The following is a 21,098-nucleotide window of genomic DNA, read 5'->3' as shown; positions in this document are numbered from 1 at the left end:
CCTTAGCTTCTCTAAGTGGGGTTTCTTGCTCACCTGCTTTTGTGTTATCTTCTTCAATGTAAGATTGATTTCTCCTATTAGCAAGATGTGGTCTGAATTAATGTCAGCTCCTGGCAATGTCTTCGCATTTTTCAAACAATTTCGAAATCTTTCTTGTACCAGTATGTAATCTATCTGGTATCTTTTGCAATCTCTTGGACATATCCAGGTGTATCTCCTTCTCTTATGTTGCTGGAACAGTGTGTTTCCAACAATTAGGGAGTTTCTTTTACAGAAATTTACCAGGCTTTCCCCTCTCTCATTTCTCTCACCTAATCCATATCTTCCTACTGTACTTCCATCCTGCCTTTCTCCTACTACAGCATTCCAATCACCCATTACGATAATGCAGGATCCCTTTTTCTTTTTCCATCAAGTCTTCGAGGAGTACGACAAGGATGCTGCCTATCGCCTACTTTGTTTAATATCTATTTAGAAGATATAGTGAAAAATTGTTTCCAGGGAACAGGAGGTGTCAAATTGGGAGGAAGAAGAATAAACTGCATAAGATTTGCTGATGACATGGCATTATGCGCTGAGGATGAAATAACGATAAATAGTATGTTAGAACAGTTAAACAGCAGCTGTGGGCAGTATGGGATGAAGATTAATGTAAAGAAGACAAAGGCAATGGTTATTGGACGGAAACCAAGGAATATTAATGTGAGAGCAAACAGTGAAAGAATCCAGCAAGTGGATAGCTTCAAGTACCTCGGATGCACTATAAGCAGTGACATGAGCTGCAAACAAGAAGTGAAAATGAGAATCGCAATAGCAAAAGAAGCTTTCAATAGAAGAAAAAATGTTTTTTGTGGACCCATGGACATAGGTCTAAGAAAGAGATTAGTGAAATGTTTTGTGTGGAGTGTAGCACTATATGGTGCAGAAACCTGGACGTTGAGAAGAAATGAAGAGAAACGACTCGAAGCTTTTGAAATGTGGACATGGCGAAAAATGGAGCGTGTAAAATGGACGGACAAGGTAAGAAACGAAGCCGTACTGAAAAGAGTTGGTGAAAAAAGATCTATACTGGAGACCATCAAGAAGAGGAAAAGAAACTGGTTAGGACACTGTCTAAGAAGGAACTGCCTGCTAAGAGATGCCTTGGAAGGAATGGTTGAAGGAAGAAAAGTCCGTGGAAGAAAGAGATATCAGCTTATGGATGATAAAATTAACTGGGTCGTATGCTATTACGAAGCGTAAGGCGGAGAATAGGAAAAGCTGGAGATTGCAGTGAAAAACCTGCCAATTAGGCAGAAAACAATGAATGAATAAATGTTACAACTATGCCATCGGTAAGACACAATCACTTTTCCACTTCTGATACCAAGGAAGACATTCAGCCCTCTATGTTATACCTAAATCTCAATTTGCATAATACACTGAAAGGCTTTCATATTTAACTATATGCTATGGAGAAGTATTTTTTTGGCAGGAAAACTTCGAGTTATGACAACTTTCGTGTTGAGAAATCTATTTGTCAGATTAATTAATAAGTCATCGGCAGAAAGAATTAATATATTCTTGCGAAAATATTCCTCTACAATAGTACAAAGAAGACAAGCTTGTTTTGTTTGATGTTTCGTTATTCTTGGAATTGCACATTAAGATTTTAACGTCTTTTGACACTTATCAGAAGCAGTTTGAAAGATTTGGCTGAACTCTTCATCTGAAATCTCCCGAAGTTCTGAAACGGTTCTGTGACATCTCTTGCATAAGGAAGAGCAGAGCCTAATTGGTGATGAGGTCTCTAAATACTTTGACAACTGTAGAGTAAAACTGAAAACCTTTTCACAGATAAAGATTGCAATTAAGAAAATCCCCTTTTCAATTGCAGGTACATCAAGTTTGTTAAGATTGTGTCAAGATCAAGTTTGTGACATTCTTCAAGAAGAACTGAAGTCAGATTTCAGCTGATGTATCACTACCCAGCGTGAAACTTAAAATTTTTGGTGGATGTTTATCTCAGAATCCACAAACCGTTCACGCAGAGAGAATTGTTCTATACCTGCTACATCAAGTGCAAGTGTCTCATCAGGAAGTAAGCTGAATCTACCACAGTATTTTCAAAAAGATGAAAGAAATTGGGGGGAGGGGGTCCGAACCCCCTGGATACGCCCTTGTCCATCTACAGAAGATATTGTTATGCATCTGGTGAGACAAAGAAGATGTCGAGTACTACAGATTCTTTCCCAGCAATGTTACCATCACTGTTGACATTTATTGGCAGCAGATGTCTTGCAGCTGCAATTGAAGAAAAACGAGGAAGACAGCATCAAGTGCTGCTGCAACACGATTATGCATGGCCACATACTGTTAACATGACAAAAGCTGTTGGTTGGGATGTTATTCCACATCCCCTTACTATCAGATCTTGCACCCTTGGATTTCCACCCTTTCTGCTAACAATCTTCAAGGAAACTCATTTAACAAAAATGCTCTTCAAACTTGGCTAGATAACTTCTATAACTCCAAATCAGCTGATTTCTTCATGCGTGGAATCAAAACACTGCCACAGCATTGGCAGACAGTCATAGACATTGAAGGGGAACATACGAGGTGTGTTAAAAAAAAGACCTAACTTTTTTAATACTGTGCCAACGGTTGCAGATGGCGTAATCCGGCTACCGTGAGCAATAGCGGCATATTTTGGTAAGAGATCGCCTTTTACTGGGTTCCAATCTATGCGTTAGTTGTCGAGTACCAGCCGATTGAGTGAGGTCGTGCACAAGCACCTCGTCTGATTAGTGACAAAGCAACATTGAAAGAGTTGGAGGAACAACGCGTGTATGTGAAATTTTGCGTAAAACTCGAGAAAACTTTTACGGAAACATTCCAAATGCTTAACCAAGCATACAGGGATGACTGCATGAGCTGAACGCAGTGCTATGATTGGTTTAAGCGCTTTAAGGAGGGCAGGAGTTCGATTGCCAGCCAATGGCTGGACAACCTTCCATGTCAACAGACAACCAACATGTTGAGATTGTTCGTGCTGTTATTCGTGAAAATAGTCGTTTAACTGTCCGTGAGGTTGCTGAAGAAGTTGGCATAAGTGTAAGATCCTGCCATAAAATCCTGACTGAAAAACTTTACATGCATCGTGTCAGTGCAAAATTTGTGCCGCGTTTGTTGGGACATGACCAGAAGCAGAATCGAGTTCAAATCTGTCAGGAACTGCTTGCAAATGCAAATGAAAACTTTCTCAAAAACATCGTCACAGGAGGTTGGTTGATTTGGTGTTTTAAGTCCACTTTATGCACAGTAAGGCTAATCGGGACTGGACCTACAGTTTAAAGTGGGATCCGAACCACTTGTACCTCCACCGGGTATCAAACCCGGGACCCCTTGATTACAAGGCGACGACGCAACCACTGCGCCATCTGGGAGGCCACTCGTCACAGGAGGTGAGACATGGGTTTACGTATATGTGGAAACGAAGAGGCAGTATTCGCAATGGGTGGGGAAAGGGTCTCCTCGACCAAAGAAAGCGCGGATGAGTCGGTCAAAAATCAAGGTGGTGATGGTTGTGTTTTTTGATTGGAAAGGCATTGTGTACCACCTGGTTAGACGGTAAAGAAAGAAGTCTACCAGAGAATTCTAACACGATTGAGAGATGCTGTGCATAGGAAGAGGCCTGAACTGTGGGGGAATCAGTCATGGATGTTGCATCATGACAATTCTCCACCTCACACATCGCTCCTATTCACAAGTTATCTGCTAAAACATCGCACTTCTGTTGTGCCCCACAAACTCTATTCTCCGGACTTGGCCCTACAGACTTTTTTCTCTTTCCCAAACTGAAAATCATTTTGAAAGGACGGTGTTTCCAGACCACTGAGGAAATTCAGGAAAATGTGACGAGAGTACTGGGCGCCATCGAAAAAATTGTGTTCCAAAATTGGAAGAAACGATGGCAATGGTGTATTGATCCTGGGGGAGTACTTTAAAGGGGATAGTGATTGAATGTGTGTATCATGAGCAATAAAGCAAGAACAGCAAAAGTTCGGTCTTTTTTTAACACACCTCATATTACTGATTAAATGCATGGACATGAATTTAGGAGGGTGGCAGAAGTTAGCGCTGTTGCCACTTCAGAGTACAACACCATGTGTCCGGAGGATTAAGAGAATGAAAGATCTTGTTGTAGAGTTGGTCTTTGAGATCCATGTCATACAAACTGATAGTATTTGCTTGAAAGGTCAGGGATGACACAAAAGCACCCTGGAGAGAGGTTGGTCTGACACTCGAACTAGGCCATGTAGCCCGGTTGACGTTGCCACACAGTGCGTGGGAACCAACAACTTTTGTCCCACTTTTGCATTGCTATTCCCCAGTGGCAGTCATTAGGGGGCCGATGCCTCCCCAATTTTTGCCACTTTTGTCCCCGTTCTATGCTAAACCTTATGTACCAAGGGAAAGTAAATTGCAGTTGCCCCCCTAGTTTTGGAACCCAATCGCTGCTACTGCTATTCCCATATGTGGAACCAGAGCAATTCTGGGGAGCCACCTATTTTCATGGTCGTGCGTTTAGTTTCTGTCTTCTGTTCATCTAAAATGATTATTAATAAAAACTTTTGCCACAGTGAAAAAATGCTATGATCTTATGCATCAACCAAGTAGATAAAAAGTCTCACTTTTTTACTTCCTCTGCAATCAGAGCAATGTGATATTGAAGAAACAATAACAGCCGGCTTTGTACCTACCTTAGCACTTCGATGAATCTATGTAACACACTGTCTGAAAATGCTTCAAAATCTTCTAACACTATAACCAGATGGGGTTTTCCACTATGATCTATCTTCTTCTTGCACAAGACACTATTCTTAATTGCTGGAGTACTAATTTCCCCATTGAATGCCAAGTTCTCTTTTTCTGGCAAGTCTCCCCTGTACTTAGGTGATTTCATCATAGCTTTTCTTGGAGACTTCTTATATTTTGATGGGCTCGATTCCCCTCTTCTAGATTTTTTAGATGGCGTGGTCTTACTTGAAGCATCAATCGAGTTCCTCAAATGGCGACTGCTTCTTTTAAAACCAACTCCTACAGGAGATCCAACTTCTTGAGACACCACGCTGCAGTACCAACTTTGAAGAACTTCCATGTTCCACTGATGTCTCTTCAGTTTCACATCTTCTGAGATAACCTCATTTTCCTGTAATGAAATAATTATTTAATTCTATTGTGATTAAAGAGAATACAAACACGTTACTGTAGTAAGGATAACTAGGGATGTGAGAAATTTAATACCAAAGATATGGAAATAGGCATAATATAATAATTCAGGCATGATTTTTTTGCCTTTCTAGTCTTGTGTTAAAATATACACTTTATGCTTTAAATCCATTTAATGCTGTTTGCAGCCCAACAACACATGTTTAATGCCTATTTTGGGGATTGCAGCATATTGTGGCCATAAAATCCAGAACAAATATTGGTTTTGTTTTCTGATTACAGGTGAGCTAGCACTGACAAAGATGAATTTAAGGGAGATATAGTGGCGAGACTTCAGTAAATGTTTGTGAAAAGGAAAATATTAAACAAAACAATTAATTTACATCGTCAATAATATACAGGTCACAAATGTACAATAAAAATTTACAAATTTCCATGTAAATAATAAAATTGACCCCAATCTTGATACAATATTTCATGGTGTATGTGCATCTGGGTAATCTGAATATTATCGTGGTATTCCTCTCAATCCTAAAAAATGTTGTGGGAAAAATATTAGATTAACTCCAATAAATATAGAAATAAATTGTATTTTTAATCAAATTGGTTTATTTCTTACACCGAATCTACATGCATTTGTGAACTGATGCTGCAGAACTGAGCACTTTTTTTTTATCGTCTTTCAAAAAGTCTTTGCAACTAGTCATAATTAATTGCTACCACTCCTCTGACTTAGTCAGTTCTAAGCAGCTGTCATTTCTCTTGGTCCATTTATTGTTCATCAGCAAAAACACACTTTCAGTGTGGGCATTTGATTCAGGAAAGCCTAAGGTATTATTAAGGTTAAATGTGGAAGACATTTTAGATGACTTGTCTTGTACCAGAAGTAATTTTGGAAATAGCATATAATTAAAATTTTGTGCTCCTGATTATTCACCAAACATGCAGGGAAAATAGCAGATCAATATAGGAGATGGAAGGAAAAAAATAGCTCTAATACGGAAGTTACTGGGAAATGTGGGAGCATTTGTCAACCTACCAAGTGGAGATAATTCTACTTTGTGAACAAGAGAGAAGTGGTGGTCGAGCTCAATAGGAGGCATCTAGAAAGGTCAATAAGCCATAGTGCAGTTGGAAAATTCCATAATAATAATAATAATACGTAATTATTATTATTATTGCAAAGCAGGATTGGCTCACAACAAGAAGCAATGTAGCAAACCGCTGTTAAGTGAAGAGACCAGAACTGCAGAACATATTTTTCATTAAGGAAATGTGCTGTTAATTATCCAATTGACTGCAGACCTTATGGCCACTCTAATCTTCCATAGAAGTCAATGTCTTATTTCTGCTGTATAGAAAACTGGTATTTATTAGTTCTGAACATGCTAAGGGATGTCAGATCTTCGAAACTCCCAAGTGTTCCTTTAATCAGAGTGAGTGAGAAGTAGACAACCCACTTTTGAAAGAAATAATTCAATCTTCCAGGAATAACACTTTGTTACAGTTAACTTACCACCTTTACTGTCCATAAAGTTCCTGTGAAGTAATAAGGACCTTTCTCACAATCAGAGAGATAAGGCAAAATTCAAGTATAGTTCCTGTTTCCCATGAGAAAACTCAACTTCTCAAGATTAATACATATGGACGTGAAGTTTTAGTTTTATTTTCCCCTGAATTTCGATGTTATTTTTTACTGCAATTCGGTGTTATTTTTACATGCATTTTTACTGTTTCTTGGTTTTAGTTCTGGAAAATTGAGGCAAACTTTAGTCTTAATAACAAAAAATATATGGCTTACCTTTGCGAGAAATGACCAAATATCTTCCACTTGGAAAACTACGAGGTTTATTTTTTTAATTAGGGGCCGTTTTGAAATAAAACATAAACATCCATAAACAACGTAGTTTCCATAGTTGTTGAGACACTTGTCGTAGCGGTAGATGAGCTTTTGTAGACCCTCATCAAAGAAATCTGCTGCCAGGTCAGACAGCCAATCCGTCATGGTCTGTTTGGCTTCATCGGCGTCATTTATTCTGTATTGCTCGGGTTGGATTAGTCTTCAAGTAGAGGAATAGATGATAATTGCTAGGGGCGAGATCCAGACTGTACGGAGGGTGGTCCAGCTGCTCCCAGCCAAATGAGTCAATGAGCGACTGTGTGGCAGCTGCAGTGTGTGGCCGTGAGTTGTCGTGCAGCAACATGATACCGGAAGACTTGAGAGTGTTGCAATACACGGCTGCATTAACTTTGTTTGCCAAGTGTCTCATTAGAGAAGTTTTTCATTGACGAAATATTCCTAGAACACATCGTATTGCCTATCGGGTGAGCATGAGTTTCTTGGATTGAGGGGCGTCCTGATCGTGGTTCGTCATGAACATTTATGCGACTGGCCTGAAACAGACGTACCCACTTACGCACGTTGCCTTCAACAATGACATTCTTACTATACACGTCATGTACCTGCGATAAATGTCTGGCACTTTCACATTTTTCGCGGTCAAAAATTTGATCACTGATCGTATCTCACACTCGGCAGGATTTTCAATCACCTATACCACTTCCATTGTCCACCACAACCACACCAAGCGTTTCACAACGTGCAAATGGCATCTGTTTACGTGCAAGGCATGTCGGTAACTAACGCACTTGTGCAAAATGCCAAGCACTCAGTGTTGCCAACGTGAGCGCAAAACGGCCCCTAATTAAAAAAAAAAGCCTCGTATTTCATCTTATCAGCCACTATCCCTCTGCAATCGTTTTGTGTACACACAAACACAACTAGTGCTTCTCCCTGAAAATTTTCCCGTTCCTATGAAATTTCCCTTCTGGGAAGATCCCCATTGAGCGAATTCTATTTCAGGATGAGGCTAAACACTGTCAGTCAAATCTGCTCCAAACTGCAATAGATTAAGCGTGATAATCTCTTTTGAATCGAACTATCACCAGCTACACTACGAATGACAGAATAGCGCTTCAGGTAGTGTTTTCGCCAGTTTACATTGCATATTTTGCGGCGTTTTCCGTGCTAAAGTGTAAAATTTGGTGTTATTTAAAAAATGGCATAATTCGCGATTCTGAAACACCAAAAACTTGCCTCCTTTACCTTCACAAATACATATTAAACACATTATTTTGCTTTCTCCAACTTTTCGGTGTTATCGTTAAAACGAAAACTTCTCGTCCCTATTATACCTGCCGCAAAATTAGTTTGGTATTGAGAGCTGAAGGAACACGCATCACGGTGTTGCCATATCATGCGGTACGGTACGGTACGCAGTGCAACCGTCTGAGGCTGTGTCGAGGAAAACGTGTTATGAAAAGGAACAACAATGATGAATGTGTTATTGTTTTCTCTCTTCATTTCCATCTCCCTTACAACATGAACGAATTAACGAAACGAGCATTATTTACAGGTTACCTTTTCAATCCATTCTGAAAATATTGAACATATACACTTTCAATAATCATTTATTTCTTTCCGAAGTCGCCGTTAAAGTCTGCCCATCTTTCAATTATCCCGCAACTGAATTGCATAAAGTCCGGTTGGTGGAGCATCTGGTTTTCACGCGGGAGACCCTCGGTGGTTTGTGGAACTTTTTCAAATATCCCTAGAAGGCCTCCTCAATGGCGTAGTCATCGACCTCCGTGGCGGAGAGGTTAGCAGAGTGTGCCACAATGCCAGAGGTTCCGGGTTCGAGTCCCAGATAAGGCATGCATATTTGTGTTTGTCCAGATGATAAGAAACTGAGAAACTGTAAAAATTGAAAAGTGTAAAAGTGAGAAAAAGTGTGAATGGTGGGGAATACCTCCGTGTAGGGGGTATTTCCTTTGTAAAAAAAAATAATAAAAAATCAAGTGGTCCCGGGTTCGATACCCGGTGGAGGCACATGGCACAGTGGTTCAGATCCCACTTTAAACTGTAGATCCAGTCCCGATTAGCCTTCCTGTGCATAAAGTGGACTTAAAACAACAAATTAATCAATCAATCAATCAATCAAATATCCCGAGCAGCTCTGGGGTCGACTCAGCCCAAGTGAGTACCTGGGGCAAACCTGGAGTAAAAGCGGTTGATGAACCACATCACCGCATCACCTCCATAATATGGCCTAGGTCGAGAATGTGTGGAGCTCTACCTCCACATCCCCATATACCTCCATACTTTATTTTTTTTTTTGTTTGAGAATCCCAGAGATTTTATGATTGTCCTTAAAGATGTTTTCCCAGCTTGAAATAGTCCTGAATCTTTCAACGAAACGCGCAGTTTCCCAACAGTGGGATGATCTTTCCTCCTATAATAAGAGTAAATATGGCGACGAATAGCATCTTGCTGAAAGGTATCTAAATTTGTCACGCGTTTACTCATATTCCTCTTCTTTCTTGGGGTTTCCAGTTTTGAAGCCTCGCATTTATTTATTTATTTACTTATTTCTACCACATTATATTTTTCTTTCCCTATGTAACAATAGTGTAACAGCAGCAGCAGTCCTGTCCAGAACTTGATTTACAAAAATGATTGGACTGTTTTTCTCTTGCTCAGAACAAACCATCTACCACGTTTGGCCTTTGAGAGGAATTCCTTTTTCTTTTAGTGCATGGCCTCTTTGGTACATTGTCATCTCGAGTATTGTCTCCTGTGCTTGACATTCTTCACACAAGCACACGACACACTCAAGCACAACACAGAAAATTATGTACAAAAATATAACACACTAAAACAACATGCTACATACAACAAAGAATACTCTAAATTCAGTAAACACTAAACAAACAAACCGGTTAAAATATCACAGCAACACAACAAACAAACAACACGTCCTCTCCCAACAACATGAAATCTGATCACAGGAAGAATCGCCCGATAAGCGGCAACACCGAGATAAACGTTTTCTGTTGCTAGGAAGATTTTTATTGGCTCGCATGCCAGCAACCCACCCTCCCGCAGTGACGTAGACCCGCTTACTCCACGTGCTTCACAAGCGTCAATACCAAACTAATTTTGCGGCAGGTATAATATGTCATGGTTATACACTATTTCTTGCCCTTACTTTCCAATATCTGTGTATTTGTGTAATGGAGTGGAATATGACAAGTGTATCAAATAGTTCCTTGGAATGCAACATTCAGTGTGGCTGCGTTATTTAGAATGTGCTTGAAAGGTAATTTAGTTGTAGAGATTTTGCAGAAAAACGAACTGCAAAAGAAAGAGACTTGACAAATTCCTGCTTTCCCATTGCTATTCGTGTTAAGACAGGAATTGGGAATAAATGAGGTATTTCTGGAATCTGGAATAAATTAGGCATTTCTGTGCTTTCAATGAATGGAAGCCCAAGTGGTTAACAGGGTGTCCTAAGTTAAACTTTTTGTTGGCCACGTTTTTTCTTCAGCAAGAAGGATATCAGTAGCAATGAATGCATTATCTAAACAGACACAAAAAGCCAAAGACTCACATTTCATGCCCTCTCTGCCTGCACATTTGTTTAAGACTTGCACTGATCTACAGATGAATGCTCAGAAATTCATTCTAGTCTCAAAACACACTGAAATGGTGGGGAAAATTTGCAACGTCTTCATGCAGAAACCAACAAGGGTGGAATTCTTGTGCAAATAGATTTGTGTCACACACAATATGCAAACGAAAGGTTGCAAAAATACACGAGTTAAAAAGCGTTGATCAATTGTTCTGTAATTATAAGGCTTTACTTTTCAGTGTAATATCGTGGGACCTAGAGCTTAGAAGAAATGTGACCCAGAAACAGTCATAGTTGTTTGTGAATAATTAGGTCTAATAAATAAGAAGTTCTATCATGTTTGTAGTCACGGAAAGGCCATGCAAAGTTCAATTTTCTCTTTTTTAACTTCACAGGCCAAACAGAAGTAAAGTTACAAATTTTCTGTCACACATTTATTTTGTAATTTAAACTATAATAGAGGCATAATCCGTTGTAAGCAGGTACACAAAATTCAGAAATATTTAATAAAATTCGAGTTTGTATCCTAAGTCCACTTTATTCACAAATAAGCTAATCGGGACTGGACCTACAGTTTTAAGTGGGATCTAAGCCATTGTGCAATTTGCCTCCACTGGGTATCAATCTCAGGAGCCCTTGAAATTCAAAGTGACGACATTTCCACTATACCATCGGGGAGGCCCTTTTAATAAAATTTGTTGCATCTTTGAGAAACATGATCAATTCTATAGTTATAATTTCTCTGGGCTTCACTTTCTAGTTTTTGAATGAAACTCTCTGGCATGCTGCTAAGTTTTTCCATTTCAAGCGTGTTTTGTTCAGTAATTTCTCATGTAAACAAACCTTCATTTGTTACGTCTTGCAAACATGCCACGTAAGAATGTTGTAGAAGATTCTGTGATTGAAAAGTTGCTTTTCGATAGCGATGAAGAGGAAAATGTGGATTTTGGAAGTGGAGATGAACACAGCGATTCATTTTGTGTTAGTGAAAGTAGTGAAAGTGAGGAAGAGGTGGCTGTGGCAGGAAAAAACAAAAGGTTGAGGAATGGAAATGGACAGATGTGTGTGATCAAAACTATTAGGTGAGTTTCTATTTATTTTTCAAGTAAACTGCATATGTTCATACTTATTACTGTACTTTCACTTCAACATATAATTTTTTTACATAAATTGCTTGGATAGTTTACACAATATTTGACATTTTGTCTTGCTGTGCAACCATCACGGGAGATGGCCAAATTTAAATGGTATTTCATAGCAAAAAATTTGGCATTTAAATGGTATGTGGATGGGTTAATACTTACGTCCAATTTGGTGGACATAAACTGCATCACTATTTTTCCCATCATTGCTTGAATAGTTCCACAGTCTTTAGATCGTAAAACTGCAATGTACGGACTAACTTCCTCCTTCAACTGGGTAATTATATAATTGTAAAGAGCTGAATGGTCTGATATGTTCATTCCTAAAAATTAAAGCAATAAATAAGTTACAAAGGTAAATGCTATCACCACAATGAAATATTAGCTGGTCACCTAGTAATAATTGTGATCAGCACATTTCATGCAATTGGCAATACAATTTTAAGCGGTTAAGGAAAAACACTGCATTCGACAGACGTATGTGAGATTGGTGCTGCCACATTGTGGCAGAAATGTGATTGTTTCAAGGGCACTACATCAGTGAATAGTGTGAACAGTCTATCAGCTGGGTGGTGACTGCAGCGAGTATAATGCAGTTGCAGTGTATTCTGTCCGTTCATCCTGTCTGTGTTATAAGTATCCATGTTAATCTCTGCTACAGTTGAAAACCTTGAACTCTACTTACACATAATCTCAAAATAAGTAAATAAACTATCCTCAGATGAATAACAAGGTGAAAAATAAATATTTAAGGATATTACTCAACATCACTCCAACACTAAAATTGATTAATATAATAGAGTTAATAATAACAATAATAATGCATAGTGAAAAAGCCTTCGAGAGCGAGGGTATCACTTCCACATGACTAAGTACAAGTGGGTGATCTTCCAAACCAGTTACGGTGTTTAGTCTAGTGATGGGTTCAAGCCGTTCATTTGTGCGAGTCGACTCATGAGCGCTCGCTCACTGAGAAGAGTCGTTCAAATGAGTCGTTCAAAAGAGTCGCCAAGCTTCTTTTTCTCGAAACACATGCCTGAAGAGGGGGAAGGGGGTAGGTGGTGTTGAAGCAGATGATTGTATTTAAGTAAACGAACACAACGTACGTCCTTCAAGATTAATAAATTGTATTGCATTTTTGTGTATGTGTGTGTGCGTGTAGCCGACTAGATGGCCAAGATTCTGAAGTAATCGACATTTGATCTTGCCACAGAAGTTCCCGGGATCTAGTCCCGGTCTGGGCAAGGATATTCTTTACGAGTGTCCCTTCATCTATATCATCACGCATCATCCTCATCGTCGCGATTACTTAAAATTTGAAGAAAAGCGGCATAAAATAAGAAAAATGCAAATACGATTCTGTATGTGTGTGGATATACATATATGTGTAAACAGTAAACACACACACACACAAACAAAATTTATACTTTTTTTTATACACATACTTGTTTTCATTACTCTGCCTCATGAGTGAGATTTTCTATATTTGTATCTTGTTTCAGTTTACATTTCATGCTGCGGATAATGCAAATTATGCAGTACGATAGCATACACAGAAATGCTATATAATTATATCAACCTTTTATTAGTAATAACGTGCATTTACATATTCTTCCTTTTTTGCATTCGATCACTGGTTTTAATATCGCAACAAAATGCACTCCAGATCTGCGCTGCGACACATGCTTGCATTTCCACGAGCATCGCTCGTTCACGACTCTTGAAACAGCACGAAGAGTCACAGCACAGTCCCACGACTCTTTCCCCATCATTCGTTCACGACTCGCGAGTCGGCACGAAGAGTCATTAAGCACCTTAACGACTCGCTCGCCTTAGCGACTCTTCTCCTCACTCATCGTTCGCTCGCGAGTCGCGAGCTCTCTTACACAAGGCGCGGCGGCGGCAGTCTCGCCAGCAGACTGGATCTACAATTTAAGGTAGGATCCACCCGCTCGCTCTCCGCGGATGGCTAACAGCTGTGCTCTTGAACATTATCCATGTCCATCCCATATCCATGTTTTTGTTGTTCTACAGTCATTCAATATAAGTTTCTGCCAATATGATAATGTATGATCGAATTTCTATAAAGCGGGCCAAATTATACGTATGTATTTTTTTTTAATGTTGCTTTCTACTAGTAAAACACCTTAACACGTAGGCTCACCGCAGATGGCCAACAGCTGTTTATATCACTCGTGAACATGACCCATGTCCATCTTACGTAGTTGTTCCTAATTCTGCAGTCATTCAATAAAAGCTTTTTTGCAGTATCATGTACGATGAGATTTATGATTAAACTTCTATATTTATTCTTTAATGCTGTTTTTATTAGTAAAATATTTACACGTTAATGTTAATGAAATATTTCACGTCATATGAAAACGATTTTGTCAGACAATGTTTAAAGTTCACTTTATGCTCGGGATTGAAGCTACATTTTAAACTGGGGGTCTAAATCACTGGGCAAGGTGCCTCCACAGAGGATCGAATCCGAGACAGGAAGCGATTTCCTTACCAGGATTTAACAAGGAATGAAAGGATGGCTGAATAACATAAATAAAACATACTTCATGGTGCATGTTCTTTGTTTCTTGGTTTCTATGTTGGCCAGCTTGAAATAATCTTGGAGTGACAGATAAGTGGTGTCGCCCTCCTCAAAGTAAGCCTATTGACACCGAAAGTTCCGGGTTCGAACCCCAGCCCTGAGATGAGTGGTAATCTGTATTTAACCTCTTGTCAATTACTCTAATCACCATCCATCCTCCGTCGTTGCCTTGTAACGATACCTGGTGGATCCCACTTTAAACTGTAGATCCAGTCCCGATTAGCTTATCTGTACGTAAAATTCATTCATCCTCGCTGTCAATACTAAGTAATTAGGTATAAAAGATGCATAAAATACAACAAAGCATGTTAGGCAGTTAAAATATTAAAACTGAATTAATAAATTATAAAATATAATTACTGCATGCTAATTTATAAGAAATTATAGCATTTTAAAATTTGTTTGTTCCTTAATGGGAAAATAACTAGTAGCTTATTTCTTCTGTTCATTCTCATGTTAACAGATTTGTTTTCTTGGATAAATAAAATTGAACGTGTAAATTAAAAGGTTTACATGTGCACGAAGCGGAAGAGCAACTCGATCGAGTATCGTGGTGAGACAAGATGACTTGGCACATCGTTTCAACTCGTGAATGAGAATGCATATCTTGTTCGTGATTTGATTTCAAGTTAAAAACACCTGTCAGGTCTTGTTCGCTTATCGATTTCAAAGCATAAATCGGTATCGTTACTCCAATGAGACGAGATTCTCGGACAGTACATTTTACACAGAGTGTCTCTCATCATCTCACCAACTTTGGAAGGGTTGGCCCTGTTTTCATTGCGATTTTGTAATGCCCTGCTACTTGTGAAACTGATTCACTTCCAACAATTTCAGTCGCCTCTGTGGAGGAGTGGTTAGAACAGTGCGCTAAGAGGAATCTCGGAATTGAGTGTCACTTCATCAATTTCATTATATCATCACTGATTTTCATGTTCGCGATTAGCCAAAGTGGCAGAAGAGCAAAGCCTGGGCAAAAGTGGTATCCCGAGCCGCTATGTGTTTCCACCGAATATCGGCCTCAGGATTCCCTGCCCTCGTGCCGCGATGTGCTAACCACTCTGCCACGGGGGCCGGCCCTCCCCATCACATCTCTGTTTTATACTAAAGGCTATGATTGAATATGAATTTAAAATTTTGTGTGCGTCACTTAGGCTATTTTGCACCCTTCACTTTATACGGGATCCAGCCCCTTACCAGAACTAAAATAACATAACTGTAATGTCCTGTAGTAACTAAAATATTAAAATAATCTGACCGGTAAAAACTGAGGCTGTAAAGGCACTCTGCACACATAAGGACAAAACACAGGACAACACACACACACACACATTCCTACGAAAATTATACTGGCCGTAGGTATAGATGCCAGAGCCTCGTTAGTCTGCAAAATGCAGTCCAGGGTGTACTATGTGGAACTGAGGTTGACAATTGGGTGTACTACGTGGAAGGATCATCCCTTACATCCCTTAAACTATATTTCTCGAGACCCTTGATGTGCTAACCACGCCGGCATATATTATAGAATACTTGAGTTAGTTTTGTCAATATTAATTTTATTGATTGCATTTTTGTTTTGCAATGAATTTGCGCACTGAATTTTCATATTTATCTTTGCTTTTCATTTGTGTTTTACTTTTATTTTGTATATAATGCTGTGTTTCTATTGGTGTAAATTTGTGATTCGTCTCTAATAACGTTATCATTTCAATGTGATTTAAATTTTAATCTTCTAATCTCACGTGTATAATATATAAGTATATGTATGTACACATGCATACAGAGAGAAAGAGAGGGAAATTGCATGATATGATCGTTAGAGGGGAAATCCCCACCGTTCCCCGCATAATTTCAAATTTGTTCCTTGTATTACACAAAATATATTAAATTAATGTTATAACAAATTGAATATCTATTATAGATCGGATTATAAGAAATTATGTATAACTGCGTGTGTGAGCGTGTGTTTGTCTCTCAGGTTCTTTATTAAAAAATCAGAAAAACAGAACATAATGTAGTATTCAAATATAAAAAGACCTTCATTTCACGAGTCCACTTATAATTAATTCATTATCATGTGGTTTGTTCTATTAGGTAATTCTTAACTGAATATAAAAAATTGTAAGTTATAATTTTTGTTTTAAAACTTGTGCTTGCTGCTTGTATTACGTCATTTTTGGATTTGGAGTAACATAAAACAAAAGGTGTTTATTGTCTTTGATCTTGCTTTAGAAAATAATGATTGGTTGATTGATTTGGTTTATTTTACTTCGCCTTTCTGTCACTTTTTTGGGGTAATCGCGAAGATCAGGATGAGTAATGAGGTGTACTAACCACTCCACCATGGAGGCCGGCACTTTAGAAAATAATTAAAAGTAACAATCGCTTTCCACACTAAGTATTTTGTGTTGCAAATTATAAATTACTGCCTCCCTTTTCTGATTCACTTTAATAGCATAGTGGTTAACGCTGTCATGTATTAAAATGGTTTGCTTGGCAAAAAATGTTATAAGTCCACTTTTATGCTCCAATAGGCTAATCGGGTCTCCCCGATGGCGTAGTTATAACGTCGCCGGTAATCAAGGGGTACCGTGTTCAATACAAAGTGGAGGTTCGGATCCCACTTTAAACTGTAGGTCCAGTCCCGACTATCTGCACATAAAGTGGACTTAAACAATAACAACTCAAATAGGCTAATCCGAATATTGTAATCAAGAGGTCTCTGCCTAACACCTTCCCAAAATCTTTACAAGACTCCCCTAATATTTTTTACTAACATTTAATTTCTTGTAATTTTAGCGCTAATGGTTTGGCCGAACTTGAAACTACAGGACAAATTTGTTGGCTGTTCTTCGCTGCCCGTCATGGGCTGAGGTTGCGCGCTCTCTCTCTCTGCAAACAACACTCGCGAGTCGCGAGCTCGCGAGTCGACTCTTTCCTTCGTTCAAAGAGTCGCTAAAGTGTGCCACGACTCTTTGAACGAAGGAAAGAGTCGACTCGCGAGCATGCTCCTTCCCCTCTCATCGTACACGGCACGTTTCAGCCAGCTTTACTCAACTAGGGGTAGGGAAAAGGAACAGAGAGGACCCCCCCCCCTCCCTCTCCTCTCCAGTCCCCATTTGCTGCCCGCAGAATCGACTTGCTTTCTTTAAAAAATTCCGGCCGCCAGGCGAGTATACACTTGGGCATGCGCCTTCCTCGCAAAATTCGTGGAAAGGAGAGGGAATAATGGAATAATAGTTGCTTGGTGGGCGGAGGAGTCGTGGCACACATACGACTCTTTGAACGTGTCGTTCAATTCTGGTGAACGAGTCGTTCACCGCTCACAAGAGAGAGTCGTTACTTTTGAACGACTCGTTCCCGAACGACCCATCACTAGTTTAGTCAGTGCAAAGAACCTCCATTCCTTACTGTAGGTTGAAGTGACCAGGTTACGCTACTCATCTGTAGCTCCCCAATTTCCTTATGGGTGGCCAACGGTCCCATACACTGGCCAAAATCTCAGGAGAAAAGTTGTTCCCCTTTCCCCCAGGTGGAGCCATGGTGGTCTAGTCGGTAGGACATCTGATCTGACAGCCATGCAGGAAATCCAGGTACGATTTCAGGGATGGGTGATCTAAGGTCGGAATTTTTCCGACCTTATTGTCCCCACATAAAGCATCTATGGGGTTCACCTAGCCTCAATTAAATGGGTGCCCAAGGAGGGGGGGGGGTGACCAGAGCATGGTGCTAATCACATCACCTTCAACATGGCCGAGATGATAGAATGTGTGGGGTCCTACCACCACAACCCCCTATATATGCCTCATGACATGGTGCAAAGTGCACGGGGAACTTTACCTTTCCCATGGGAGGATCAAGCCAGTGAGTCCCATAGCCTAAGCCCAAAGCCGCGGTGTGAGATATAATAGGGGGTACTTTAGTATTATACGGACTACCTGATTTCAGACTGTCTATTTTCTTGGAACCTAGCCTAACCATTTCTCGTGTTATCTTGACTGGAAGTTAGGTTAGGTTAGGTTCCAAGGTCAGGTAGTCCATATAATACTAAAGTACATAATAGGGTTATTAAAGTATTTAAAAATTACCTATTTGCAGTACAGCCACAGGAATTGGAGCTTGTGAATCACGATACATTGACACTGGACCAGAAGTGATATTTCCAGAGGTTCTTGATCCTGATACTTCTTTCTCCAAATCCTTGAAAGATAAAGACGTAAAATTCACAGCCAGTTCCTCTGGAATGTCAGGATCATCTTTCTTGGAACGGGAAGATTTTTTAGCATTCTCTCTACACGATATGGTTTCAGCTTTCACACACCAAGAATTTTGAACATAATGAATAACATCTTCAAATAAGCCTGCATACACTTCTTTCTTCATATCCTGCAATAAAAAAATCATAAATACTATAGCATTTAAATCACGATATAAACATGCGCACACAACTTCCAGATAACTAGTTATAAATACAGGGAGGTTATTTCAGTCGTTCACCGCCAGCGTGTCGGCCGTTCGGCGGACTCTTCATGCAACAGGTCCCGGCAAATTGCGTTCAGGAAGTCCGTAACAGAAACCGCTTGTTTTGTAATGTTTCCACTTTTCACAATTACAGTTACAATTACAATTGAAATAAGCACGTACCTTGTCGCAAGGATGCTGTGTGTGTGTGGAAAAGGTGTCCCCCCAAATACAAATATTTCTGGCACCTTATTTCTGACAGAAAATCTTAGATTAGACATCGTTACTTTATCGTCAGTTGTCAGAAAGGGAAGACAGCATCCCGGCGCATAAAGCAAACCGAAAGCGTAAAATGATATTTAAAAGTAATAATAATGATGATCACTAACCTCCTGTGTTATAAGAGATGTTGAAAATGACCTCCTTTAACAGCAATACAACACGTTTCTTAGGTTCAAGAGATCCTGTCTATCGTAATTCCCTGACCACTTTTCTGCAAGAATTCGTTTTCACGTAATTATCGTACATAAAAACTCTCTGTTCAAGACTATATTTGTTTAACGACATAACTAATGAATGAATAACAATTAACACACAATAAAGCACTGGCCATGAGTAGCACATTACAATAACACAGTATAAGCAACACGTGTACTGATAAACGCAAACAGAAGTGAACATGAACGTACACTGACGTCTGGTAGCCGACAGTGTTGCTAACCATTTTTCGGCAATGTCCCTACAGACGTAGTCAAAATGTCCCTACAACTGACCAAATGTCCCTACGCCAAGTAAAGCGACTAAAAAAATTATCACCTCATGAGCATGCAAAACAGAAGATAAAATATACACATTTACTTACCAAATCTTTCTGCTCGGTGGCTCGGTGCTTCCACAATTAATGAAGGAGCGAATTTACATTTGCCTATCCTAACTTAACCTAACCGTACCTGGAAGCGGCCCCGGCGCCTACCCAGCGTCGAATAACATGGGTACCTGGGGGAAACCCTGGGGGGTAAAGGCGGTCAGGGGCGTGATGCTGATCACATCACCCCCACTCACGACCGGATCAAGAAAGTGTGGGGCGTTACCCTCACACCCCCTATACGCCTTCATGGCGTGGTGCTATGCACAGGGGAACACTTTACCTTTTTTGTACCTGAATGGTTCGTGGGGCTATCCGTCAATGGTTTGTTGGGCTACCCGTTTTTCGAGCCCAAATTTTAACTATGTTTGCCTTGCCTAACCTAACTTAACCTAACCTTACCGAGAATGCTCAGTGGGGCTATTCCTGAATGGTTTTGCGGTAATTGTGATTACGAACCGATAAAAAATATTTTTTTCGTAGCACTTTAACATCATCGAAGACGCCATTTTAGTATCCTGCAATTTTATGATTGATGTAATGTTGCCAAATTTACCTGTAATCAAATCAGTTGTTCTACATCGTGATTGTCGCTGTCACATGTAAGCACGTTCTTTGGGCAATATACTGAAATGAATAAGTTTATTAATTAGCCCTCCTGCACACTCCACCTAACAATCTGTATAACATTAACAACTTTTTTACTGTTCTCTTCCGCTATTCTTACACAATCCATGCTCTCCAAGTATGAAATCAACAGTGTGGCAACGCTGTAGACAGCGTAACTAATTGTAATTTGTTCATATCAACAAATATGGCTACCATACTTGTATACGGAGAATCATTGCGAGAATTGAAATGCTTATTTTACAACTTCTACATGTTAAATAACATTTTTTCCCCCTCACCCCAACATGTTAACTTGAGATAAATCATCACGAATAATTATTTCGTGAGTATAAGACGTAGCATAGAAATTACAGAAGGGTCCGGTATTGTAAATTCTTGCCTTAATGAATAATAGGGGTGTGCGGGACAGAATTTTTTGGGTCGGGACGGGATCGGGACGGTAATTTTTTTAAATCCCGACATTCGGGACTGAAAAATTTGCAATTTCCCGACCAAGTCGGAAAATTTTCAGGACGGGAAATGTTCGAAATTTCCCGAAGCACTGGAAATCTCGAATTTTACAAGTCATTTTCACTTTAAGTGATTGTTTTTGCATTTCTAGAATAAAAACTTACAATTTTCGATAAGTTCCAGAAACTTACAAGGCAGAAAACGTCGAGAATTAACGACTTTTTAAAGTAAAGGATCCCGCATACCCCTAATGAATAACGTTG

At 39.5% G+C, this 21,098-nt stretch overlaps 1 protein-coding gene across 1 annotated transcript in view; it reads right to left on the bottom strand.

Moving 5' to 3' along the window:
• Positions 1–21,098, bottom strand: part of Orc3 (origin recognition complex subunit 3) — a 114,450-nt gene that overhangs the window by 79,258 nt on the left and 14,094 nt on the right. The window contains exons 3-5 of the mRNA XM_083127970.1: positions 18,518–18,815; positions 11,987–12,147; positions 4,743–5,191 (exon numbers count right to left, since the gene is read on the bottom strand). Coding sequence (XP_082984096.1) covers positions 4,743–5,191; positions 11,987–12,147; positions 18,518–18,815 — 908 coding nt within the window. The remainder of the gene's footprint in view (positions 1–4,742; positions 5,192–11,986; positions 12,148–18,517; positions 18,816–21,098) is intronic.

The sequence above is a fragment of the Lepisma saccharinum genome, chromosome 1 (genome assembly GCF_977018435.1).
Source record: "Lepisma saccharinum chromosome 1, izLepSacc3.1, whole genome shotgun sequence".
Classification (NCBI taxonomy): Eukaryota; Metazoa; Arthropoda; class Insecta; order Zygentoma; family Lepismatidae; genus Lepisma; species Lepisma saccharinum.
The sequence above is the reverse complement of the archived record's forward strand: the minus strand, read 5'-3'. Positions and strand labels throughout refer to the sequence as shown.